This window comes from Actinia tenebrosa, unplaced genomic scaffold (genome assembly GCF_029948245.1).
Source record: "Actinia tenebrosa isolate PJP-AT-01 unplaced genomic scaffold, QUT_ActTen_1.0 PGA_scaffold14__42_contigs__length_11649687, whole genome shotgun sequence".
In the NCBI taxonomy this organism is placed as follows: Eukaryota; Metazoa; Cnidaria; class Anthozoa; order Actiniaria; family Actiniidae; genus Actinia; species Actinia tenebrosa.
The window spans coordinates 1,606,229-1,632,825 of record NW_028292574.1 but is presented as its reverse complement, the minus strand read 5'-3'; the positions used below and the strand labels follow the sequence as shown (position 1 = coordinate 1,632,825).

Genomic DNA, 26,597 nt, shown 5'->3' with positions numbered 1-26,597 from the left:
TCCAGGTCTTGCAGGGCAAGATCGAAGGCCTTTTGGGCTTGGTCTCTATCGCGCAGGGCATTGTCTCTTCGTTCTCTCATTTCTATCATTCTTTGATTTTTGTCGTTGATTTCTCTCTTTTGAGCATCGAGAAGTAGTCCGTTCTGTCTCATGTAATCTGCTTCCCTTTCTTTCAACGTTTCTTGCAGCTCCTCGACGCGTTTTTCTAACGCAACCCTTTCGTTCAGGGTTGCCAACCTTTCTAACGCACTTCGGGTAGCTAGTTGAAAACCTCTTAATCTCGCCACGTCACCCCTAACTTCGCCATTTTCGTCGAAAAGGGGTTGTGGTTTCGTCCAGCGGTTTTTGTCAGGAAATCTCAGGTCTTGGACGCTTATGAGGACTTTGTTTCCGCGTTCTGTGAGCCTTACGTCGTCAGCCTCGAAGCGGGAATAGCGCTGCCTTAGCTCTTGCGTTGCCCACTCTACGGTTTCTTGTTCGGGTTCCTCATTTATGTTTTGAAGTTCCAAGTACTCAGGAACGGGGCCGCGGTTCTTTGATTGCCACATGCGATTCAAGGCTGCCTTGAAGCTTCTCCACCTACTGCCATACTTGCTTGCCAAAGCCATGTCGTAAAACAAAGGCTTTGCCTCCGCGTTTTTAGTCCATTCATCAAATTCTTCATCGTTAATGTCGACTTGACCTTCTTAGGTGGTGGGGTCAAAATCCGTTCCTTCTACTTCCATTATATATGATAAGCTCAAAGTTAAACCCCAACGTATTACCTAAGCAGGTTGGCGGACTGAAAGCGGAACGCACCTTTCACCGGGTTACCTTTACCCCCAGCAGCGCAAAACCAGGGGAGACGCTGTACGTAGGCGTGCCCCGTCTAACGGATAACCTAGTCTTAGTACCCGGCACCTTGGCTTTAAGGTTCGACCTAGCGGTGCAGCCCAGTACTGCGGACGAAAGGATTATCGTTAACAACGTGGGTAGAAACTTAGTTTCTAAGATGAGAATTAAGTTTGCTGGGGAATCTCTATTGGATTTAAATAGATATGATGTATACACCACCTACAAAGATTTATGGTTAACGGCATTTGACCGCGCGCAAAGGATAGAACAAGGAATTGGTAGTGTCATTCTACGTAAGGTTCGCACACCTACGAAAACGCAACCCACTGACGGCAGTGGGGAAACCGCAGTGGCAGACGCAAAGCGAATAAAGACCGCCTATGGTAGCAAGTATGTCATACCATTAGACTTCGAAGTAATCACAAATCACGGTGTGTATTACCCAAGACAGCTATCCGAGCTACAGTTTGAAGTAACTTTAGCAGATGCTAATAACATCATTGGTGGGCTGACCACTGCACTTACCACAACAACCCCATACTCTATTACCAACTTAGAGCTGCAGTACGAAACGGTATACAGCGAAGAGCTGGCCCGTAGCGCCGGCATGGAATACAGCTCCGGCAAGGCATCTCTTTACGACCACGTAGTGATGTACAAGACGTTCAGCTTCTTGGATAAGACGGACGATGTTATCAACCAAAGTATTAACCTCCCCCGAAGAAGTCTCACGGGGTTGATGTTGGTGTTTGCCAAACCCTACGAGGCCGGTAAGCGCGACTCCGAGGCCTTTCATAACCCCAACATTACTAACGTGGGGGTAAATGTCAACGGCGTTCCCAACAAAGTTTACTCCCAGGGAATAAAGCCCGCAGACGTGTACAGGGAGGCAATGCGCAAGTTTGGCGACCAAATTAGCCCTGAGGAATTCTTTAAGGACAAATATGCGCTGTGGATTGACATGCGCACGACGAACGATGAATCTATGCACGGTCAGGGCTTACGTCTAGTAAATACGCAGGATGGTATAACATTGGAGATTAAGCGCACCAAGAACACCAGTGCGAGCGACGGCGACAAAATAAACTGCTACGTCTTTGTCGTGTCGGACGCACAGCTAAGCATAGAAATGAACCAATTAAAGAGCGTTGCATATTGATTTATCCTAAAAAAGAAAAAAAGATAAAATATGTGTCTAATATACCATGTTACGCGTCTTTGAAAACAACAACACCAAACTGCAATGCATAGTGCAAGGCGAAACTTTGTACTTCAAAGCGAAGGAAGTGGCTTTGGCGTTGGGCTATGAGCGGCCCAGAGATGCAATTAGAGCACACGTATCTGAAAAATACCAGAAAAGATGGGTCGATCTGCAAGGGGCTCCAAATCACCGCTCCCTTACTATACAGCCACATTCCGTGTTCATTTCTGAGCCTGGGTTGTATGAACTAATATTCAGCTCCAAACTGCCCAAGGCCGTAGAGTTCCGCGATTGGGTCTTTGAAGAGGTTTTACCAGCATTAAGAAAGACTGGTAAGTATGAAATTGAACGGCGCTTTAACACCGCAAACAAGTTGATCTTCAAAATAGAGAATGAATTCGACCTGCATAAAAAGGTGGTGGATTACATTCGCCGCTTTTACCCTCAAATGCTCGTAACGCCCGGCCTAGGCGAACTGCAGGATTCGGACGGCAAGCGCATAAAGTGCTGGCAGAAGGGCTACCAACGCGGTCAGCCTGATCTGCTCATCCTTAATGCTCACAGGCGGTACCGTGGATTCTGCATCGAGCTGAAGACTCCGAAAGGCAACGGGGTATTGTCTGAGGATCAACGCCGCCTCTTAAGCGGGTACGAGGAAAATGGATTTAAGGTGCTGATAAGCAACGACTACGACGACATCTGCAGAGCCATCACGGAGTATGCGCGAGGAATTCGCCTGCCTTGTAGGTGGTGCTGTAAGCGCTTTAGGAACACAGACACTTTAAAGACGCACTTAAAGATATTTCATAGAATATATGGCGTTTAACGCGGTAAGGCAGATACACTGGCGAGACTTAAAGGAGGGTGTTACCTACGAAATTAAAAATTACGTAGCCTTTGAAGATATTGACAGGCTACGGTTGTTATTGGCGCATGAGGATGTCACGTACAGCCTGTGGGCGCCGGATCGCGTCCGATACGTGATAGAGGGGCAGGAGTTTACGCATCTGAGGTCGTATGGGAAGAAGGATGGTCGCTGGGCGTTTGACGTCGCAAAGTGCATCCTTCCTTCGGTCCTATGTGGTTAGGCGCAGCATTATCTAAGTGGGGTTCGTCGACAATGAGGGTCGGCGACTCTTTTTTAACACAGTCAGCAGGGGGTTCGCATGTAATACAGTCCATATATTGAAAGACTAAGGCGGCTGCGTAGGCTATCATATATCCATCCCAGAATGTTAAGAATAAGGTTGTTATCTTGTTAAGTAGGGTCTGGAAACTATCTCAGAAACCCTTGTGGAATGTTGAGGTTAAGGTTAAATATTGGTTAAATGGGTCTGGAAACTATCTCAGAAACCCTTGTGGAATGTTGAGGATAAGGTTAAATATTGGTTAAATGGGTCTGGAAACTATTCCAAGGATGTCCTCATAATGTTTAATGTTTGGTTAATAAACAATTAAAGATGTGCTCCTCTTCTCTGACACATCCACACTGCTCACACACTCCTCTCCAGTATTCCCTGTTAGTCCACGGGACGCCTTCAGCACGATCAAAAGAAGGAAATGCGTGGTTTATTTTCCTATGGTAGTCTATCCTATTCCTTAGGTAATCATCTTTATGTTTGCAGCGACTGATAAGATCACCGCACTGGTAACAATCCACTCCTTCTAGATCGTACTTCTTTGAAAGACATCGGTATGTTTCCTCATGTTTATTCCTATGCGTTTGTAAACGCTGACGACTACTAAGTATCTTATTACAGAAACTACACTGTCTTACTTTACAGCAAACACCCCTTTTAAGATGTTGCTGCATTTCCTTGTATTGGTATTGTATTGAATTCCTTATTACAGTCCTTACAGGCGATTCTACAAACGCGTCTTTCTTGATGTTGCTGCATCTTTTGAACAGTACTGAATTCCTTACCACAATCCTGACAAACCTTACTAACAGGCTTCTTCGTACAAACACCACGATAAACGTGGTATTGCAGCTTTTGTTTGGTACTAAACACCCTCTTACACACCAAGCAGTCCATATATACTTAACTATATCTTAGCCTCCATTTAACATCCTTTAACCAATATTTAACCTTATCCTCAACATTATTAGGTACCTTTTGAAATAGTTTCCAGGTCACTTAACCAATATTTAACCTTATCTTCAACATTCTACGAGGGGTTTTGAAATAGTTTCCAGACCCACTTAACAAGATATTAACCTTATTGTCAACATTCTACATGGGATATTTCATAAAGTCCTTAACGGACTCCTTAGCCCACGTTGCCATTGTTACTAACGCACCAAACCGCTCCGCGCGCTTCAGACCACACATTTCATCGTACAACTCCTGCACGCGCTCTTTAAGGCGATCAATTTCCTCCCTTTGCATTTCAATGGTGTCTCTCTTATCTTTAATGTCGTTAACGATTCTCTGCACTGCTTCCACGGGCTCCATATATATCGACGTAAAAAGACGCACCTCCGAGCTCGTTAAACTCGCTTTTAGCGGCAGACACGACAATATCAGCGTTTGGTTGCTCTCGCAGCAGCTTACCAGTGTCTCTAAGCCTTTTAGGGAAAACATAGGTTCGCTTGTCGTATTTTATACTCCGAGTAAGTCTGACCTGGAAACCATCTTAAGCGACTACGGCGGTGAGATATCCAAGGAACAGTTACACGAATACATGCGGCATTTAAAAACGCACCAACATTCCAAGATGATCTTCTCTTTGAGGTTTCCGTACGAGGTTGGAATCAATGATTCCTAATGTATATGGATATTGAGCAGCTCTTAGATGAAGTCCCCACACAGTTAGATGAAAGTAACCTCAAGGAACAACTCAACATCCTTGTGTCTTCGGGGAAGTGTAAAGAAATGATAGGCAAGGAACTTACTCATGAGCAGGTTAATAAGTTGTCGGAAGAGGAGGTTAAGAAGTTCCATAAGAGGTACGAGGCTGCCCTTGCAAGTAAGACCACCGACGCCGTAGCAGACTCCGCTATTCGACTTGCCACCAAGCTTCTCGGACTTGCACTGCCCATAGACGACGTGGAGCAACTGCGGAAGGACATAAGAGATGACTATGTCATATCCCAAGAACTTAAGATAATCTGCGGGTGGTTGTCGTTGAAGTGCGGTAAGTCAATGGCAGTCGCCTCTGCGGCACTTCACGTAGCTCAGCATGTCGACTTGAAGGAACTTACGACATCTTGGAAGGATTTAAGAAGGACAGAGAAGTCGAAAAGGTCAAGTCATTCATAAGTACTTACTTAAGTCATTCTCAAGTACTTATCAAGTCCTTCAAGTCCTTAGATATAAATGAGTGAACCAGAGTCGAAGGTAGAGCAGCCCCAAGAGGAGCGAAAGATTACCAAGGCTAAATCTCCAGGCAGAGTCGCTGCCGGTAAGAAGCTCGCGGAGATGAATAAAAAGAACAAGGCAAAAAAGGAGGAAAAGGTGGAGGAAAAAGAAGAGGAATCCCTTATTAATCCTGGGTACGTCATCGGCGCGTTAGGAGTTGCTATAGCAGCAGGCAGCCTCTACTTACAATGGCGGGCTACGAAGCCAAAAGTAGAACCCGTGCATGTACCGCCAACATATCACGCACCCGTGCAGGAGCCCCCTAAGAGTAGGATCCCCGTAATGGAGTGATAACCTTCTCGCTTTGTAATATAATGTCAACCGCGTTATTGAAAACTGTTGAAGAAGCAGCTATCATTACTTCCATCGTTGCGGGTATTGGTTGGGTAGGTAAGAAAGTGCTCAAAGAAGACTTTACTGAAGACCCAAGCAAGAGCTTCGCCAACTTTGCTAAAATGACCGCTGCCGTAGGCGGGGCTATCATGGTAAAGGATTACCTACGTAAGGAAAAGTACCTGCCGACGACGTAAGCTTTGCTTGCGTCTAGTATAAATGGCTACCTTGCTTGCAGGTGGAGTCATTGCAGCTTTAGCATTCACTGGAGCTAATTATGGTGGTCAGTATTTGGATAGATTAGTTAGAGGTGATCGCAGCGGAAATTTGGCCGCCGAGAGGAAAAGGCACGACTTAGCGCTGGAGAAATATCAGCGGGACGTGGCGGCTTGGAATGAAAAGAGGCAAGCTTACAGGGATTGGTTGGATAAGAACTAGCAAGACAAAATGCAGGCGGATAAGAACTTCGAAAACACAGACTACGCCTTTAAGCTTTATGCACAGGCGCACCCCGCGGCATCGACGGGGTTGAGAAAGCCTCAGTTTAAGAATTACTATCAGCCTTCTAAGAAACAAAAAGACAATGAGTTGGTCTTCGTAGGAGTTGCAGGTCTTGCAGGAGGCGCGGCTTTGGCGTACTTAGTCTAAGCAGTGGCGCCTTTGGCGCCTAGAATATAATGATCGTCTTTTTGGAAAGCGACAAAAATAACTTTACCACTTATCTGAATCCCCCCATTAAAGCCCATAAGGTTAGGTTGGTTAGTTGTTCTTTGTACAATTCTTGGCATAATTTAGTCAATGGCATGGTCAACGTACTTAATGGGCCCGGCAGTTATCAACTAGTAACGCTACCCGATGGACATTACACGCCAATCACTCTTGCTAAGGAGCTCGCCGGGCGCGGTTATACTCTCACCACGGGATTGCCGCACGAAATGACCCTCAAACATAATATGCCAAACTATTCAGTAACTTTTGGAAAGTCTGACCCATTGGGATCTTTATTATGTGCCTCGGGCAAGACAATTACCAACACAGCCATACCTGTGAAATGGAAAGTCGCATCCTCTTACGAAGTCTATTGCGACTTGGTCAATAGTTACAGCAATGGAGAAAAGTCTTCTCTTATGTCCAAGTTTCTGCCCAAAGGTAATCCATTTGACCCAGTAGAATACACTCCCATTTCTTTGTGCTATGATTTGTCTAATTTGGTAGAAAGCATAAACATCACCATTAAAGTGGACGGTGGATTTTAACGGACGCAAGATCAATCTTGTTTTGGAATTCATATAATGGGCCGCGTAGAGGACAAACTCAAGAGGATTTACTATGGGCCTGAAGGCTATTGGAAAGGAGCGTCGGCCATCAAGAAACTCGCGACCGCGGCCAGGGTATCAGAAGAAACGGCTAAGAACTGGCTAAGAAAACAAACCCTCTGGCAGGTTTATCTTCCCGTGCCCAAGTACATTCCCAGGCCCAGCTTCACCGTAAATGCCCCTAATGAAGTTCATCAGGCGGATTTGCTTTTCTTACCGCACGACAAGGTGAGAAGAAAGACCTATAGGTACGCTTTGACCGTAGTTGATATCGCAAGCAGATACAAGGACGCCGAACCCATAACCAGCAAGGATTCTGGAGAAGTCGCAGAAGCCCTAGGTAGGATTTATAAGCGCGTCTTGAAATGGCCTAAGCTGCTGCAAGTGGATGCGGGGACAGAGTTCATGGGCGTGGTGACTAAGACCTTGAAAGACCACGACACTAAGATTAGGAGAGCTGAAGCTGAGTACCACAGGGGTCAGAGCATTGTTGAAAGATTCAATAAGACCTTGGCCGAGCGTCTCTTTGGGTACCAGTATTGGAAAGAGCTGGAAGATCCCTCCAAACGCAACAGGGAATGGACTCAGAGGCTCCCTCAGGTCGTCGCGGCTTTGAACAACGAGGCGGCCAGGGCTACGGGAATGAAACCCAGGGATGCTATAAAAAAGAAACACGTGGAACACAAGTCCTACGTCAGAAGTTCAAGGGCGGTCTTCCCCCGGGAAAAGAGATTAGGCGATGTCACGGTTCGATATCTCTATGAGCCGGGCGAATTAGAAGGAGGATCCAAAAGAGCTACGGATCCTAATTGGTCTTTGGAAACTTACCAGATTCGAAGTGTAATAGCTAAGAAGGGTCAGCCCATCTTGTATTATCTTCATGATGGTCCCACGCGTGGGTTCGTCAAAGAAGAACTGCTTATCGTGTGATTACCAAACGCGTGCGTGTAAATTCCGTCGTCGCACATCCAGCGCTTGCCGTCGAATGCTGACAACGACACCTTTTCCTGGGTAACGCTGTGTATTTGGTGGCCATATGATCGTAAGGAGTTCATGTTGTGGCGCTGCGTCTTTTGGGTATTCAAGACATCTAAGTAAGATTGGTGCGTAAGTTGCTTCTTAACTACGTACTTTTTTACGCCTTTTGCCTTCTTATCTGCGCCGTCGCTCTTTAAGACGCTGTACATCTTTGGCTTTAACCCAACGTACTCTACAATTGGCCTGCCAAACACCTCATCCTTCATCTTTCCTATAACTTTCTTGTTCTTAGCTGAGTAAAGTGGGTGGTCTTTTGGGTAGCCGGACGTGTCGTATTCGTCAATGTCTTCAAGGCAGTCCGCGTAAACGTCGGGGGTTTCAATCTCCATTATTAGTGAGTCTGTGTCGGTGTACAATTAACGACACTTGTCACCGTACTTTGGTTTTAATTTGTCGTAGTAAAACTCATACATGAGCAACTTAGACAGCTCTAACACTGTGAAGCCGGTGTAAACGGGCTTGTTAAGGTAAAGGTTTGCCTTTTTCATGTGAATTACATAGAATTTAAGCATGTCTACGTAGCGTACGAAGCCTGGCTGGGATACATAAGACTCAGCCTCTTCACGCGTATTTACAATCTTAATCGACACCCGCTTGCGGATGTTCTCCATTGTCTTACCAAACACTGAGTTGTTCATAAGCTTAAACAGGTTCTTCTCAAAGTCGTTCTTGGCTGCTGTGCGCTTTTGCGTGTTAAAGTCTATGTAAGGCTGCATCCAGGGCTCTTGACGGAACTTTAATGCGCGGTGGACCTTCGTTACGCGCATTCCGTGGCGCACGTAGAATTGTAAGTTGCGGTAGTGAACTACGTACTTCTTTTTGTTCATTAAGTTCATAGTAAGCTTGCGGTATGGTTTGTGTGTGGGGCAAAGTTTCTTTTGTAATGGGGAGAGTTGTTCAAAAGGTATCTCAATCGACTCTGGCGCTAATGGGTAATCGTCGTGAAGGTCGTGAAGGTGTTCTGGGTATTCCAAATCCACCTCAAGAATAAAACCTTTGCGGCTGTCGGGTCTTATTTGCATGTAAAACTCCGGTTCGCGTGGCTCAGTCCATTCAAAGTCGCGCACTGGCAAGTGTTGGGACATCGCCCAGCCGTAAAGGTTGTTCGCATCTAGGTAAAATATGTAGGTTGATGGTTTCTCGGGGTCGTGCCCCTCAACTTGTGGGTTATTGGCGCGCGCAAATCGCCTCGATGGCCCACAAACCCCACCGCGAATTCCGTCCTCCATAAATCTGTACATCTCGTAATCTGTTAAGAGGTCTAATTGGGCGTTCGTGCTCTTTAGCAGGGCACTCAAAGATAACCCAGGGGCAGTGTAGAAGTTTGCTGGGTCTAATCCATAGTAAGACATCGCCATCTTCCGAAAGCTTTGAAATACGTCGGCTAATAAGACTACATCCGAGAGTAGGTAGACGTCGTGGTAATCTCCCATGTTTTTGCAGTCGTGCTTCTTCCAAACCTTCTTTGCGTGCTCGTACTCTTCGTCTGATATCCCAGCCTCGTTTAGGGAACTATAGAAGCACTCTTTCGGTGGTAAAGGCTCTTTAAAGCGCTCCCAGGAATCCATGTATTCGTAGGGGTAAACTCCCTTGCGCTCTGCCTCGTAAAGGTCTGAGATTGGTGAATCTTCGTTATACTTAGCTAGGTTCGCTAATGAGTCTGCCATAAATTGTTGGGAATCTAAGAACTTTAATTTACCAATTGTCACAGACATGTACCGCTTCTTGTTATTCGGTATGCACTTAACTTCGTGGCCGTCAACGCCTTGTAAGAGAAGGTGGGAATCGTATCCGCGAAGGTTGTGAAAGAATACTGGAATATCCATGTTTGGGTAAATCTTGTTGCGGCATCTCCAATGCGCTGCGCCTTTGTACACCCCGGTTAGTTCACAGTGGTCTAAGACTTTATCTACGTAGAAGTCTTCCTCGAAGGGCTTTTTACAGTGAATGCAGTGCGTGGTTGGCTTTCCAGCCTTCTCACCCTTGCGTGCGTACTTCCCGCACTTGGGGTGTGCTTCACCAAGGTAGGCGCCGTCGTCTGACCAGCACTTCTTAACTCTCCGTCCGAATTGGAGGAGATTATGCTTGCATACGTGGCACGTCATTGACTTTGCGTACGCGGCCTGCTCGGCCTTGGATAGCTTTGGTTGCTTTGTGGTGCGTAAGCGCTGTCTAATGTCCTCTTCCTCCTCCTTCATGGCTTCTAGAAAGAGTGCGGCTGCATTCTTACCACGGTATATGACTGGGTCGTCTGCCTTGCCGTCGCTGCGCACTACAATGTAACCGTAAGAGCAAATCTCGTGAAGGCCTTTACGCTGCGTATTGCCTGATTCTTGGTATTCGTCTGTAATTATTGCCTCGAAATCTGCGTAAATGACGTAGGGAACTTTGCTTTGTCTCTTGAAATCCTCGTAGAATAAGTCTTTATTTGCTGGCATTTGAATACGCTGTGCAACTTCCTCTACGCCACGGCAGATTTTATCGTGCTTCTTTAAGGCTTTTAAGTCGGGAAAGGGAAGCAGGCAGGATTCGCAGAAGAACTTCTTGCACTTATGCTTGGTATGTCTGTAAAATAATCGACTTAGGTTCTTAACCCAGGAATAGTGACCGCCGTGGTAAAATAGGTGAATGCGCTCTCCGGTGTGCTTTGACAACATTAGTGGAACAATGGTCTCTTCCCGGTCTCCATAAACGTTTATTGCTAGGTCGTTGCGCTCCTCAAAGTCTGGTATATAACTTAACTGCATTGGAAAGGAAACGTCAGTCCAATCTAGGTCGTCTGTTGGGTAATTGCTCGTGCGCGCTGTGTTTTTCTCAACTGGGTATAAGGCAGACCTAATTGCCCACTGGAAGCATTTATTGTCGTCATTCTTAACACTTACAATTGCTTTCTTTCGCTCTATCCAGGCTGGTAAAGGTACGTAAGACCCACCTCGAATTGGTACGTACCGCGCCATGCTTATTTTCATCTCCACTATTTCGGTTACTGCCCATCCCGATCCTTCTCTGGTGTAGTTTGAGAGTGTCTCTAACATACCCTCGAGGACGGTCGACAAAATCGGTGCTAGGTTAGTAGACTGTAGTACTACTAATGACTTGGAGCGTAGCCAGACCGTAGTTTCGACGTCATCGCCCTTAATTAGGTCTAGTTCTACCACAATGCTTGCCTTCATCGCACCCAATTCCTTAACTCCCTTCGCTAAGATCTTCCTCCTTCTCTCTCTAGTCTTAGACCAAAACTGTCTGAGGTCAACTTCTCCTGCGCCGGGTATGGAAACGGTGTTGAAATTAGATCGTGACTCCATATATAATAGGAAATATCTTATACCTTATATGAGGTCATCGTAGTCGTATGTGCAACTTTGACAATGCCAATACAGTCTCACACGGGTCTCAAACTCCTTTCCACACAAACATTTGTAAGACTTTTTGCATTCTTTCTTTTGCATTGACAAGTGCTTGGTTAGGTCAGCCTTCCTTTTGAATTCCCTCTCACATCGTTCGCACTTCATAATATATGTTAGCATATTTAATGGTATTCGTTGGTTGCCGTATTCACGGCCTCAAATGGGTCGTGGATGGTGGGAAGATCCCGTAATCTCTTGGTGGAATAACCCCGGGCCACGTTGCTCTCAAAACCCGAATGAAACCGGGGCGTATGCTTTTAAGACGGGTTATTTCGGGGTGGTGTGTGAGTTGGGACCCCCAACCCCTATACTACTGTCTTGGGTGAGCAACCCACTTCATTTACTGGAACACTACCAGTAAGTGTCTGCAATACGTGAGCATCTTGATTTGCAAGTTCCGGTGTTACTGAAATGTTGTAAGCTTTCTCGAAGGTGAGATCGGTTTCAATCAATAATCTCTTCTGGATTTTCTCGTCATCTATTCCGGCTACAAGCCTGTCTTTAAGCATGTCATTCAAGGTATCTTTAAAATCACACTTCTCAGCCAATTTTTTTCAGTTCGCTAACGTAGTCAGGCACAGATTCATTTGTTTTCCTTGTACGAGTATGAAATTTATACCTCTGAACTGTGATTGAAGTAGTTGACTGGTAATGATTTCTCAATGCACTTACCAGCTCATTGTAAGACTTCTCAGTCGGTTTGCTAGGTGACACGAGGTCTCTAAGCAAGGTGTAAGTTGCAGGACCAATAACACTGAGGAGAATGGCTCGTCTTTTGTCATTTCTTCGCTCCACAGCGTTTGCATTTGATCCATCAGTCGCAAGGGCAATTTCGTCCAAATCATTCGCAGTAAAATAGACCTCTAGTCTTTCCATGTAGACATCCCATTCTTCTTTGTTGCCGCTAAAGTATTCAATCTTTCCATAACTCGACATCCTCGTCGCCAGTTGTTGTGAATTGAGTAGCAAAATATAGTAAAAGACGCAAGATAAACTCAACTCGATTTTACTGACTCCATTACTTCTTCGGCTCGCACGTGTGTAATGCAATTCATCCGCGGGGGGTCCCTAACCCTGGGCATACATAATAACTAACGTAACCTCTATACATATCAATCATGACGCTGTGCAACCATAGGCACATTTCAATGTCAACATTGTGTTATAACAACACCAAGAGAATATGAAGTAAGAGAGCACATCCCTGTGTCCCATGAAAGTTCTTTGAAAATCTATTTTTAGCTCCGCGCGCAAGCCTGAGCTATTTTAGCATGCAAATTCTGATTCGGCAGATTGCAGTGACGTCATGGGTACACAAGACATCGGCAGTGACAAGCAAGCTTCATGCAGCCGTCGACAAACAAAACTTTATTTAATTTTACTACAAAAGAGGAATTCCTTGAGAAATTTCGAAAAGCATTTGAAGGAATCCAGAAACAGCACATGTAAAAAATTCTCAGCTGAGACAACATCATTCAAGCTTGTTTTTAAATCAAAACAATGGTCGCTCGATTGAGACTCAATCATTTTGGAGTTGATTGCAGTTATAGATGAGACTGTAAGTTGTCCACAATTCTCCACCTAAACTGAAATACAGTTAATATTGCTGTATCCCAAGAACACGTACTTCTGACTTGAACTTTAATGTTTTCAAAATGACAAGTTATCTAATGGACATCTAAAATGAAGGTAGATTGGACTCGTTTACGAAAGAGGATTTTCAATATGTCAAAAGTTCAAAAACTTTAAGCTTGAGAAAAACTTAGCATTTACTGTTGAAATCAGTTGTTTACCAGTAAAAAGAAGAGGTTTTTAATATAGCTTAAAAAAGTCAAGCTGCTCGGAATAGAAGAATTAAACATAAAGGCACAAATACGCCGAACTGAGAGCATCGAGTAAAATGCCCTTCAAACAGGTAAAATTAATCTCTTTTTTATTAGTTGAATCCTCAAATACTAAGTTTGATTCACTTTTTGTATTAGGCCGATATTGTGATTGTATTTCCATTGTCTGTTGGGGACTTTAGAAGTTGAAAAGTTATGAAAAAAAACCTGAACGTTGAGGAGGAGCGAAAGTTCAAGGTGCAAAATATGAAAGAAAGTTCTCGTTTTAATAGTCAAACGTTTTAATTAACCATTTTTATTTTTTTTAAATTGTGCCAGTCATTTAAACTACCCAAGAGGCCACTGGAATCCGGAAAACAAATTGGGGGTACCCACGCATCTAAGCGAGATAATTGACGTTAAGCACCGATGGCGTAAGCACTTTTTTACGCAAGGGGAAAAATCATATTTCGAAGTTGTTTTCATAGATTTCATCTGAAACTTGTTTCCAAGAAACAACTAGTTGTGTTCTTTATATTAAATGTATAGCCTTTTTGTATCATATGAAAAACCATTTTTTAAACCAAATTTTTCCCTCAAAAGTGTAAAATATGGTTCTGAAGGGATACTACATTTTTGCCTACAATTTGCATCCAAAGCCATTTTTATTTTAGAAATTCTAGTATAAAAAATATCTGAATATTTCTCTTATATTTTGGATGAAAAAAAATGGGAGTACCCACGCGTTTTAAAAAGTTATGATTTTTTAAAGTTTTTTTTGAGGATAAATCGGGTGCTAAAAGCGTGACAAGCGTGACGCGGCGTTACAAAACAGCGTGACCAGTTCAGTTTTTGGCGTGTTTGCACTAGCTCCTTCCCTCTCCTCGTGGTTTTACAAGCTGAAGAAAAAGCGATATTTCAAGCCTTCAAAGTACCAGAAAACTTATTCAGTTCGAAGAACAATGATTAATTATTACTTCCTGTGTAGAAGAAATATTTCCTTAAACAAATGGTATGTAAAAATATTTTTTTAAAGTCGGAAAAAGGAAGGCTTTACATGAATGTTTCACGGCAGTCTTGAATGCAAAGCAAGGACCAGGCAAAAACTTTCGTAAAATAAAAACTAACATTCAGTTCAACTTCACTAGTGCAAGAGACAGATATAATGAATAAAAATAAAAATTTTCTTCGTCGGTATGCCTTTTGCGTGAACGTTTTTGAATACAGTCAATTCAAAAAACGTTGTCCTCGACCGGCTCAAACCTACGCGACTGCACCGAAAGGAATATGGGTAAAAATCACTAAAGCGGTTAAATATTCGTTCTGAATTAATTATTCCCGTTAGTAATAAGATAATAATGCCGAGAAACAATCCATTAAATGCATGTCTTCGGGTTGAGGGAAAGAAAAAAGTAGTATAGGCCGCATGGCACGACCCCGGTTTTCGCGGAGGATTTACTAATTTTTGCGGAGGAATCGAGTATATTTGCGGAGGATTTAATTATGTTCTAATACGTCACGCATTACGTGTATCATCTGCGGTGGATTTAATTATTTTTATTACTTATTACCATGAAATGACGGGTAGGTATTGTGAGGTTTTACATGACGACCAATTAAAGTCATGAGTTTATTGCTAGGCAAGTTTGGACAAGTCTTTTGTTTACCAATCCAATTTATAGAGCGCGGGGATTTTAAATTTTTAACTCCACCAACCAACCAAGCAAGCAAGACCTAAAAAAATTTACTTTTGAGAAGCGCAATGCCTACGTTATTCCAGTTAGGTTCTCGAGGATATCACGCTACCGTCTATGAATTCAAAGGACTAATGAAAATTTGATGGCTATTGTATCCAACACAATGCAATTAATGACTCATAAACGATTAACAATAAGACCTACTAAGTTCCCCCTAATTATGCAAAAATCAGCTGAAAATGATAAGTTCTGTTATCTTGTTCTATATTATATAAACAGCGATCATTCTATTTCATACTGGACCGTAGTACAATGACTCTAAAATTCCCTGGCATTCAAGCTTATTAATGCTGTCATACCTCTTTTCCTTCAATCATTTTTTATCACGTGATAAATAAGACACGGCATCAAAACAATTTTATGAAAGCACAAATCTACAGGAAGCCCATATCCGATTTAGTTATTGAAAAACACAGGAAGCCCATGGCCAATTCTTATCTCCACAGGCAGACCATTCGATTTAGTTATTGAAAACACAGGAAGCCCATGACCAATTCTCATTTCCACGGTCAAGACCATTTGAAATACCAAAATCAATAACTGATTTTATAATAATCTTATATTTGCTTATTTTTTTTTATGATTGAGGGTCGATGAGAGGTCGATGAGAGGTCGATGTAAGATTACCTCCTCTCCTCCTGCTACCAGGCTATCGATAGCTTAGCTTCTTGGCTATCAATAGTTTAGCTTCTTGGCTATCAATAGCCTGGCTATCAATAGCTTAGCTAGCTGGCTATCGATAGCTTAGCTATCAGGCTACCAATAGCTTAGCTTCTTGGCTATCGATAGCTTAGCTATCAGGCTATCAATAGCTTAGCTTCTTGGCTATCGGCTATCAATAGCTTAGCTATCAGCAGGCTATCGATAGCCTGGCTATCGATAGCTTAGCTATCAGGCTACCAATAGCTTAGCTTCTTGGCTATCGATAGCTTAGCTATCAGGCTATCAATAGCTTAGCTTCTTGGCTATCGGCTATCAATAGCTTAGCTATCAGGAGGCTATCGATAGCCTGGCTATCGATAGCTTAGCTATCAGGCTACCAATAGCTTAGCTTCTTGGCTATCGATAGCTTAGCTATCAGGCTATAAATAACTTAGCTTCTTGGCTAACAGGATATCAATAGCTTAGCTTCTTGGCTATCAATAGTTATTACCTTCTTCTCCTCCTCCTCTCCTCCTCCTCTCCTCCTCCTCTCCTCTTCCTCCTCCTCTTTTTCCTCCTCCGCCTTTCCCCTTCCTCTGGATGAAATAATAAACTAGAACTATTAGCTATCAAAGTATCTGGCTATCAATAGCTTAGCCACCCGGTTACATGCTATAAAATTTCATTCACTCATAGTTCTAGTTTATTATTTCATACAGAGGAGGAGGAGGAGGAGGAGGAGGATAGCTAAGCTATTGATAGCCAAGAAGCTAAGTTATTGGTAGCCTGATAGCTAAGCTATCGATAGCCTGCTGATAGCCAAGCTATTGATAGCCGATAGCCAAGAAGCTAAGCTATTGATAGCCTGATAGCTAAGCTATCGATAGCCAAGAAGCTAAGTTATTGGTAGCCTGATAGCTAAGCTATCGATAGCCAGGCTATCGATAGTCTGCTGATAGCTAAGCTATTGATAGCCTGATAGCTAAGCTATCGATAGCCAAGAAGCCAAGCTATTGATAGCCTGATAGCTAAGCTATCGATAGCCAGGCTATCGATAGTCTGCTGATAGCTAAGCTATTGATAGCCTGATAGCCAAGAAGCTAAGCTATTGGTAGCCTGATAGCTAAGCTATCGATAGCCAGGCTATCGATAGTCTGCTGATAGCTAAGCTATTGATAGCCTGATAGCAGGAGGAGAAGAGGTAGGTTTCAAAGGTTTCAAAGGTTTTTATTTTTTCACACACGAAAAAGCAAAGAATTAGAAATGGAACATAAGAAAGAAGTGGAAAGGTGCAGGAGGAACAACCCAAAAGGGGTTAACTAAGAAAGATCCTGCACCAATGTAAAGAATTTTAAAGAAATAGTGAATGGCGGAATATTATACTTACAATAAAATAGTAAAATAGAAATCAAGCATTTTTAAGGTGAAAACAGTTACGGTAAAGATTTACATTTACGAGTTAAATATAAGAACTTGTAGTTTACTGAGATATAAGGTATTTTTTGAAATTTGTACGGAAACTTTTAAGCGATAAACTATTTTCGATTTCAAGAGGAACATCGTTCCAGTTTGCAACGGCTGCGTATTTTACACCAAACTGGCCATAATTTAAGTTTTGGTGAGGCAAATATAAATTCCTTTTCGTTTTAGAGCGCGTGTTGTAATCATAAATTAAATTTATATCTCTGAAATAGTTGACAAAAATATTTGGCAATTGATGATTAATGTGCCTATACGCAACCTCGCAAAGCTGGAGCTTTACTATCTCGAAGATGTTTAAGATGTCCAATTTTTTAAATAAAGGTCTACTAGGAGTTCTGAAATCTGAGAAGGTGATTTTTCTTAAGGCTCGTTTTTGTAAAATGTGAATAGGCAATAATCTTGATTTATAGTTACTTCCCCAAATTAATGAACCATAGGATATATATGAATATATGAAGCTGTAATAAAGATTTTTCAATACATCAAGACTGAGGTAGTGTCGGCATTTATACAAAATGCCGATTGATTTGGCAATCTTTCTAGAAATAAAAGCAGTATGACAGTTCCATAATAAATTTTCATCTAAAAGCATACCTAAGAACTTGGTTTTGGAAGTTCTGTCAACTATTTTTCCTGGCGTTAGGAATAACTGCGCTTCGACACTATCAACCACGACATTCCTTAAACGCTGTTTTGACCCAAAAAGTATATATTTAGTTTTGGTTAAATTAACAGTGAGCTTATTCGCCTGTAACCATTGATTAAGAGAAGCAAGTTCTTTATTCAAAACTCCAAAAACTTTCTTGAGACATTTATGGGAGTATAGGAGATTCATATCATCAGCATACAGCAATAAATGGATAGCTTTTGATACGAATTGTACATCATTGATAAAAATGAGAAACAAAATAGGTCCAAGAATCGAACCTTGTGGTACCCATACGATTGCGGTAGAAGATTAGAGCTAACGCAACCTCGCAAAGCTGGAGCTTTACTATCTCGAAGATGTTTAAGATGTCCAATTTTTTAAATAAAGGTCTACCCTCAATGCAAACATATTGCTTGCGGTTTTTAAGGTAGCTTTCAAACCATTTCAATGTATCCTGAGTGAGTCCATAATACGAGAGTTTATCCAAAAAGAATGTCGTGACTAACAGTATCAAAAGCTTTTGATAAATCAAGGAAAACACCCAAAGAAATATTGCCATTATCAATTGAGTCTATTATTCGATTGACAAAATCAAGAACTGCCAATGTTGTATTCCTCTTTTTTCTGAATCCAAACTGATAGCTATACAACAAGTGATTTTCTTCCAAATGATTAGTTAAACTTTCACACACAAATTTTTCAAACATTTTAGAGAAAATTGGGAGTAATGATATTGGCCTAAAATTCGAAACCAACTCATGGCTACCACTTTTGAACATAGGAATAACTTTGGCAATTTTCATTTCATCTGGGAATATACCTGTCAGAAATGAAGTATTAAAAAGAAAGGAAAGTGGTTGACATATATATTCAGCCACTATCTTTATATATTTCGTAGGGAGAGCATCGTGACCGACTGCTTTTGAGCAGTCAAGACCAAAAAGCTGATCTAAAACATATTGTGAAATTGTTGGTAGATTCAGTTTATTTTTGCATGAAATTTTCATCCAGTTTCGATAGCTATTACCAGTACTTTGAATCTTTTTCGCTAATGATGGACCGACGTTTGTGAAGTAGGTGTTAAATATATTAGCAATATCTACTTTCTTGGTATAGCGTTTGTTATTATAAAAAATGGATGAAACTTCCAAAGGTTGCGACTTCTTCTTATTTAGTATTTCATTAATGACTGTTGTAAAGAATGAGTAGGATAATAGGTTATTAAAAAAGGAAGACGTCCTTTCATCTGTATCCGATTTGAGAAGATCAATGTTAAAGTCGCCAGCAATATAGCAGTTCATACTGTTTCTTTCTAATTTATCCAATAAACCGGTTAAGCAAGTTGAATAGCTTTCTATATTGGTTTTTGGTGGTTTGTAGGTAACACCAATCAAAGACTTGGTGTTTTTTCTAACTATCTGAACGAAAAGAAATTGAGACTCGTCACTATTATAAGTTAAATCATCACGAACACTAAAACTGAACTCATTATTAATATACAGAGCTATTCCACCGCCACCATCTTCATTTGGTCGATTAAGGATGATCGGTGGATGAAAATTAGAGTAGTTAAAATATTTTGTTTCTTACAAATGAAGTTGGTGTCATAATTAATGTACATGTTTGATATGATTTCGAGCTCTAACATTGCAGTGTTGACAGGCACCATCAGTTTTACCTGTCAACTAGGGTCTTATCCGTAATAACAAACTATTATTATATTTCTTGTTACAGATTTTTATTCCATGTCTTCTGATTCGTCCGTTTGTGTTTGTAGATGTTGTGTGGTGAATAAATTGTTCAAGAGAAATTTACGTTGATCAATAGCAACCTGGGTTGCTTCCATCCAGTCGTAATCACCAGTGTCCAGTAAATCTCGTCGGGTTCTCATTATTTTACAATAATATTTCACTTTTCAATAAATGTATATTCTATGACGGCGGATAATAGTACATTCGAGATCCCCAACTGGGTACTTGCTGCTGTCCAGTAGCTAATCCACTTTGCTGTTCCCTTGTTGTCAGTTCCATTTCCGGACCAAGCGCATTAAAAATAGTGTCCAGTTCAGAAGTGGTGAAAATTCTTGGTAAATAATGTTTTCCTTGTGCCTCGTAATTTTGCGTATTGCCATCATCCAGAAGGGTTTGGATGGATCCAGAGAACGTTGGCTCCTGATGAAGATCGGTGGTTTTGGACTGACTGGATGCAGTAGTTGCCTCATTGTTCACTAACTCCGTATCCACTGTTTCAATTGCCGATTTGAGTGATGTCCATTCGTCTAAAGTCAAAGACACTCCTGAGCTAGTTAGAACCGTCTTCCCGCTCGATAAATCTTTCTTCTGTTTGCGGATACATATTTTTTTCTGCCTTCGAACATCCTTCGCAAAAATAACGTATCCACGGTCTCCTATTGGTATTACTTTTCCAGATAACATGTTAACTAATCTATCCGTAATCTGGCTGGATGGATTATAGCTGAGTGCAAGTGGGGTTTTTCCGACGAAGGTGATGAGCAAGTGATTCTGCTGATTTTGATCGGGCTTTTAAACTTTTCTCTCCATAAAAATATGTTTTCATATTTCATATTTCAAATTCCCGCCTTGGTGATTGGAATTCGTACTTTGACCCTGTTCTACATTCCAACCTCCCCTCCCCCTACATTCTTAAGGTGGTATTCAGGAATTTAGACCACCCCTCCCCCTACATTCTTAAGGGGGTATTCAGGAATTTAGACCACCCCTCCCCTAGCAATCCCGGTATCTGGGGGGGGTTAACTACTAATTAGGCAACGTAAAAAAGTTAACATCATCACTATCTTTGCGCCACGTTTCAGATAGAGCAATCACATCAAAACTATGATTAAGAGACTCAAGGTAACAGATAAGATCATCAAAGTGTTTGCGAAGACTTCTTATATTAAAGTGTATAAAAGAAAACTCAATGTTTTTGCAAGTGAGACTTTGAAACGTCTCTTCTGTATAGTATTTACATTTTTCAGTCATGTGGTCAATTTTGGTGAACACGCGTTCGTTGGGATCGCAGAAATTATACAGTTGTGACATAAATAGGCCTTTGTAGAAGAATTGATTTCATTAATTTCAATTGTACTCTTAACCTTTTTTAAGCACTTTAGATGAACCAAACGGCAACAATGCGAGCAATGAATTACTACGTTATTAGCATAAACTCGCTTGCTACAGGATAAACAAAGTTTTCTAGTCAATGTATCACGAACCATTCAAATTTATTTATAATAAATAAAAAAAATACTTTCTTGGATAACATTATCATTACTTATCTGGTTAACTGTTAAAACTTGAACTTGAAAAAGAGAAGGACTCTTTGAAGAAGCACCTGTAGCATGTTTTCCAGGATATACCATGCACTTGAGGTTTATTAAGCCTTTGGGTGTGCTTAGTTTAGGCATCTTTCGTATTTGAGAAAAAACCACTCGCTCCTAATGATCCAAAAGGTCCATGAGATACATCAGCCAAAGGAACTATACGATCTTTGATGACAAGCCGGTCGACGCTAAAATAAGCGATCTTTCCATCCTTTCTGGCTTTAATCATCTCCTCATGTTGATCATTTCTTCTTTGTAAGACACGGGAAGAAAAATCTTCGTTGATATAGATTCCTGTACTCTTTAGTCGTTTGCTACGAGTATTTTCTCCTTATCTTTAAATCGCAGTAATTTAGCTACGATCTGCCTGGGCTTACCAGCTTTGAACTTGCCGGTACGGTGTGCTCTTTCAATTTCGATGTCATCCGCGTCCATGTCCAGTTTCGTTTCGAGAAGATTCTTGACCTTACTTTCTGTTGTTTCCCAACTTTCATGATGATCTTCCTTAATACCAGAGATCCTTACATTGCTTCTTCTACTTTGATTCTCTAGGTAATCTACTTTATCCTCGAGATCATCGAATTGCTGCTTCATGTCATCTAATTTCTTCTTCACGGACTCGAAGCAGTCAGTTTGATTCTTGAAGTCTTCGATATCTTTCTGTGAGAATTCAAGACTCCTCTTAATTTCTTTAACCTCTCGACCCAGATTATCCAAACGACTATTAAATCCATTCATGAGTGTCTTAAGCAAAGCATTGTAACTATTTTCTTGAGTTTTAAGAAGTTCATTTACGATTTCTAAAGTAACAAAACTAGAGCTCTTCTGTTCAGCGTCCGCCATCATGCACCATCATCAAAGTAATCTTACATCGACCTCTCATCGACCTCTCATCGACCCTCAATCATAAAAAAAAATAAGCAAATATAAGATTATTATAAAATCAGTTATTGATTTTGGTATTTCAAATGGTCTTGACCGTGGAAATGAGAATTGGTCATGGGCTTCCTGTGTTTTCAATAACTAAATCGAATGGTCTGCCTGTGGAGATAAGAATTGGCCATGGGCTTCCTGTGTTTTTCAATAACTAAATCGGATATGGGCTTCCTGTAGATTTGTGCTTTCATAAAATTGTTTTGATGCCGTGTCTTATTTATCACGTGACAAAAAATGATTGAAGGAAAAGAGGTATGACAGCATTAATAAGCTTGAATGCCAGGGAATTTTAGAGTCATTGTACTACGGTCCAGTATGAAATAGAATGATCGCCGTTTATATAATATAGAACAAGATAACAGAACTAATCATTTTCAGCTGATATTTGCATAATTAGGGGGAACTTAGTAGATCTTATTGTTAATCGTTTATGAGTCATTAATTGCATTGTGTTGGATAAAATAGCCATCAAATTTTCATTAGTCCTTTGAATTCATAGACGGTAGCGTGATATCCTCGAGAACCTAACTGGAATAACGTAGGCATTGCGCTTCTCAAAAGTAAATTTTTTTAGGTCTTGCTTGCTTGGTTGGTTGGTGGAGTTAAAAATTTAAAATCCCCGCGCTCTATAAATTGGATTGGTAAACAAAAGACTTGTCCAAACTTGCCTAGCAATAAACTCATGACTTTAATTGGTCGTCATGTAAAACCTCACAATACCTACCCGTCATTTCATGGTAATAAGTAATAAAAATAATTAAATCCACCGCAGATGATACACGTAATGCGTGACGTATTAGAACATAATTAAATCCTCCGCAAATATACTCGATTCCTCCGCAAAAATTAGTAAATCCTCCGCGAAAACCGGGGTCGTGCCATGCGGCCTATACTACTGAAAAACAAAGTAGTTATGATTCAGTTCACAATTCCGAAAATATGAAGGCATTAAAAAAACGTCTCCTTCAACACTTTCCGCTCGCCTACGAAGGTTCGTGCTGTAAACCAGGCATAACTAGTCAGATAAAATTATGGAGTCAACTCGGCTTCATTGATTGCTACCCAGAGTTCCTTTCGGTCCAGTCGCGTAGGCTTGAGTTGGTCGACGACAGCATTTTTTGAATTGACTGTATATGTTTTAGCAAGTGAAAGACAGTTTGTATAATACGAGGTCTGCCAACGACAAAAGTTTAACAGGAAAACCGAAATGAATGGTTGATATTTGGTGTAATGTGTGATTCCTTTTCAATTTTCATTTAACTTTAAAACAATCTAAGCTTATCTCTAAGGAAATGTTGAAAAAGTTATTTTATTATTCACCGATCACTGCTTTTTCTAGAAAGTAATAACATTTGAATTTTCGTTCTCGAGGACGGGTCTGTTATCGAGAAAGTGTCGTATTACGAAGAACAAACCGTGGTTCGGGCATCGTTTTGCGTTCGCCAAAGTCCTATCTGTCATCGCTGTGTAAACAAAGTGCCCTATGTACTGCCAAAATAATTGGATTATCCGAGCAGACGAGAGCACAAAAGAACCGCTCTTGCTTTCCTACCCCGGTCTATTTTACTGTACTGAAGGTAAATTTGATTAACTTATTATAGGTGAGTAATCGCTAACGAAGCGGCGCCGGCGCTGCTTGGCACGGATAGTGCAGCGGTAAATACTCAGAGCGTACGTACAGCTGATTCAAACCAGAAAGACCGTTGGTGGACGTGATAAATATATTCATATCGTACGGCTGATTCGAACCAGAAAGACCGTTGGATGGAAAGATAAGTGAACACTATTTAGTATCCATTTAGAAACAAGCATATATCAATTCAATTAGAAATCTACGAATAACTGAAACAATCACACATATGTAAAACCCAATCCGTCTGTCCTGGCGCCCTTGACGGGTGGGAAATTTGTCTTTGATTTTGATAGTATTTTTCGGTAAAAAGATAAAGAATCGTTCATTCACGCTAGGACATTTGATTAAACGATAATTTGGCTTTAAGAATCTGTCAGTTTTATGATTTGTTGTTCTCTCTAACCTCATAGTATCAATCCTCTTAAATTCCTCTATTTCAAATCGGCCATTAGATGCGCTATAACTTCTTAATAAATGATAAAATATGGCTATTTACGTTCTCAAAATGGAAAGCAAATATTCAGTTTTATGGTTTTTTTCTAATTAAACATGTTTGAAGTAATTTTGTTATCTTTAAAGATTTTATTTCGATACTTAGGTCATTTTAAGAATCAAGGTTGTTCAACGGCAAGACAGGTTGTCAAAAAGGAGTTTTTTATGCATATCTAAACGTATTTTGAAATTCTTACTTATTATTTATAATTATTACTAGCAACAAAATCAGAAAATACTTTTCTTCGCTCAGCCTTGCAGAGCGTTCCTGCAATGGTTTTCATGCTATTTTAGGCCCGGTTCATACGTCGAACTTTTCATGAACCGAACCTAACACGTTGAAGATCGACCAAAGATCGTCAAATATCTACTTTTGATTCAGACGTCGTTCCAAATTCAGTCGATCCAATTAGATTTTTCCAAGTCATGCATTTCTTGATTAAATATAATATATGCATTAGGTTCGGTTCATGAAAAGTTCGTCGTTTCAATCAGAGTAGCTCCGAAGTCGTAATTCCCGACCGCTTCAGTCGATCTTAACGATTGGTTCGATCTCAATGTTATGGTTGAACTTAATTGGCTCAGATGTCGCACTTTTCATGGTCTTAATTCTTAGCATTCGATTCGGCGCATGAAAAGTTCGGCGTATGAACCGGGCCTTAGATAAGTTCAGGTGCCTGGAATTATGCGGAGTCGCAAAAGATTTATCATTTATCATAACAGTGCCGCGGTGCACCGTTTGTCTCTAGGGCCCCATAAAAGCTTTGAAGGGAAAGATATGGAGTTCCAGAAGACAAATTTCCCTGAGAAACGGCATGGATAATGCTTGATATCGCTTTTATTGAACCTCCTTTTTGGGGGTTGATTCTTGTATGTTCTTATAAGTAATACCATGGCAATGAGGGATATTAGTGATTAAATGTCCCCGAAGCCGAGGGAGGTTTAGTGGAAGGCCCGAGGCCGTACGCCAAGGGACTTTTACTAAACCTCCAGAGGCAGAGGGGACATTTAATCACTAATATCCCGAAATTGCCATGGTATTAGTTTGCAATACCATGATTTCCGAGGAAATTAAAGAAAACAAATCGTCAAAAACTTAGTGAACTTGAATACTAATCAGTTGCTATCAAACTGTCTGATCAATCTATCTGATTTATCGTCTCAAGGGAGATATCAAACTTTGTACCTCATGTTTTTGTTTTATCCGTGTAAACATTGGCAAAATATTTGGCAAATTGGTAACATACTAAGGCCTACTTAATTATAGCCTACTAAATCAAAATTCATTGTTTAAAGAACTTTGACTGAATGATTACTCTTGGAAGCACAAGTAAGAGAGTATTTGGTTAGCAAAATGCTAATTAAAACTTAAAATGTTTTCTTAAAACTACTTCAATGACATAATAATTTTTTTTTTAAGAACTCTCATTGGAATGTCTTTTTGTCAACACAGAAAACATATAAATTAAGGAATAAATTTTTGCTCGTGGAAGCTTGTAAAGAGGTGGAAGAAACCAGCAATTAATTTGGGTGGCATTAACATGCAAGGAGCGAATTTAACCAATTTTAGCATAAACATTAATATCAACAAGTAACGTTCAATAAGCCTTTTCATAGTTTAAGAATCGATTCCACTGCGCATGCGAATTTATCCCGAATTTCTCACCTTCTTTTGTCTAAACCTTCTTTTGTTCTTAATTAAACAAAAGAAGGTTAGAAATTCGGGATAAAATCGCATGCGCAGTGGAATAGATTCTTAAACTATGAAAAGGCTTATTGGAAAAATTAAACACTTATTATTACAATCAGTTCTAAATAAGACGTGTGAAAAATCAATAAAGTGGTTGAATAAACGTTAACTTCTTGCTTTTTGTTTCAAAATGGCTTTGCGCATGCGTGAAGGCTGTCCTTGCACCGAGAAAATTAACATTTGTGTAAAACATTAGATTGTAACAAGTTGGTAATTTTAGTCCATTATAACGCATGCGCAAAGTTTGTCCTAGCGTGTAGAATCCGACTCTAAGACCAATTTCTCTATCCTACATTGAATAAAACCTGTGGCAGGGTGGTATACATCCTCATTAAAAATGCAACAGACTTCGAACCGGGTCATTTTAGACTCGGTGTCCCGATGATTACGTTAAATGAGGGACAACCTCCCATGAATAACATGAGGGATATTTAGTTTCTAAATATCCCCCATTCATATGGATGAGGGACGATTAGTAAGTAATCGTCCCTCATTCATATGGATGAGGGATATTTAGTTTCTAAATTTCCTTCATGTCATTCATGAGGGAGGGATGTTAGTGATTAAACGTCCCTCCAAAAACAATGGATCCCGAGGTG

General features: G+C 40.9%; 2 protein-coding genes and 1 long non-coding RNA gene across 8 annotated transcripts in view; 2 read left to right on the top strand and 1 right to left on the bottom strand.

Moving 5' to 3' along the window:
* Positions 1 to 26,597, bottom strand: part of LOC116288671 (uncharacterized) — a 371,660-nt gene that overhangs the window by 107,782 nt on the left and 237,281 nt on the right. The gene's annotated exons all lie outside the window — the stretch shown is intronic.
* Positions 1 to 26,597, top strand: part of LOC148911163 (uncharacterized) — a 130,689-nt gene that overhangs the window by 94,346 nt on the left and 9,746 nt on the right. The window lies entirely within an intron of this gene.
* Positions 335 to 2,454, top strand: LOC148911164 (uncharacterized). Its single transcript, XM_089029866.1, has 3 exons — positions 335 to 935; positions 984 to 1,561; positions 1,616 to 2,454. The coding sequence occupies exons 1-3, from the start codon at positions 731 to 733 to the stop codon at positions 1,991 to 1,993; spliced, it is 1,161 nt and encodes a 386-aa protein (XP_088885992.1). The 5' UTR covers positions 335 to 730; the 3' UTR covers positions 1,994 to 2,454.

Excerpts from the sequence above, each read along its gene's own strand:
- LOC148911164 (XM_089029866.1), top strand. The coding sequence starts at position 731 with ATGATAAGCTCAAAGTTAAACCCCAACGTATTACCTAAGCAGGTTGGC. Across the intron at positions 936-983 it reads CGACCTAGCGGTGCAGCCCA|TTTCTAAGATGAGAATTAAG; the intron begins GTACTGCGGACG and ends GTAGAAACTTAG. Across the intron at positions 1,562-1,615 it reads TTAACCTCCCCCGAAGAAGT|TCCGAGGCCTTTCATAACCC; the intron begins CTCACGGGGTTG and ends GGTAAGCGCGAC.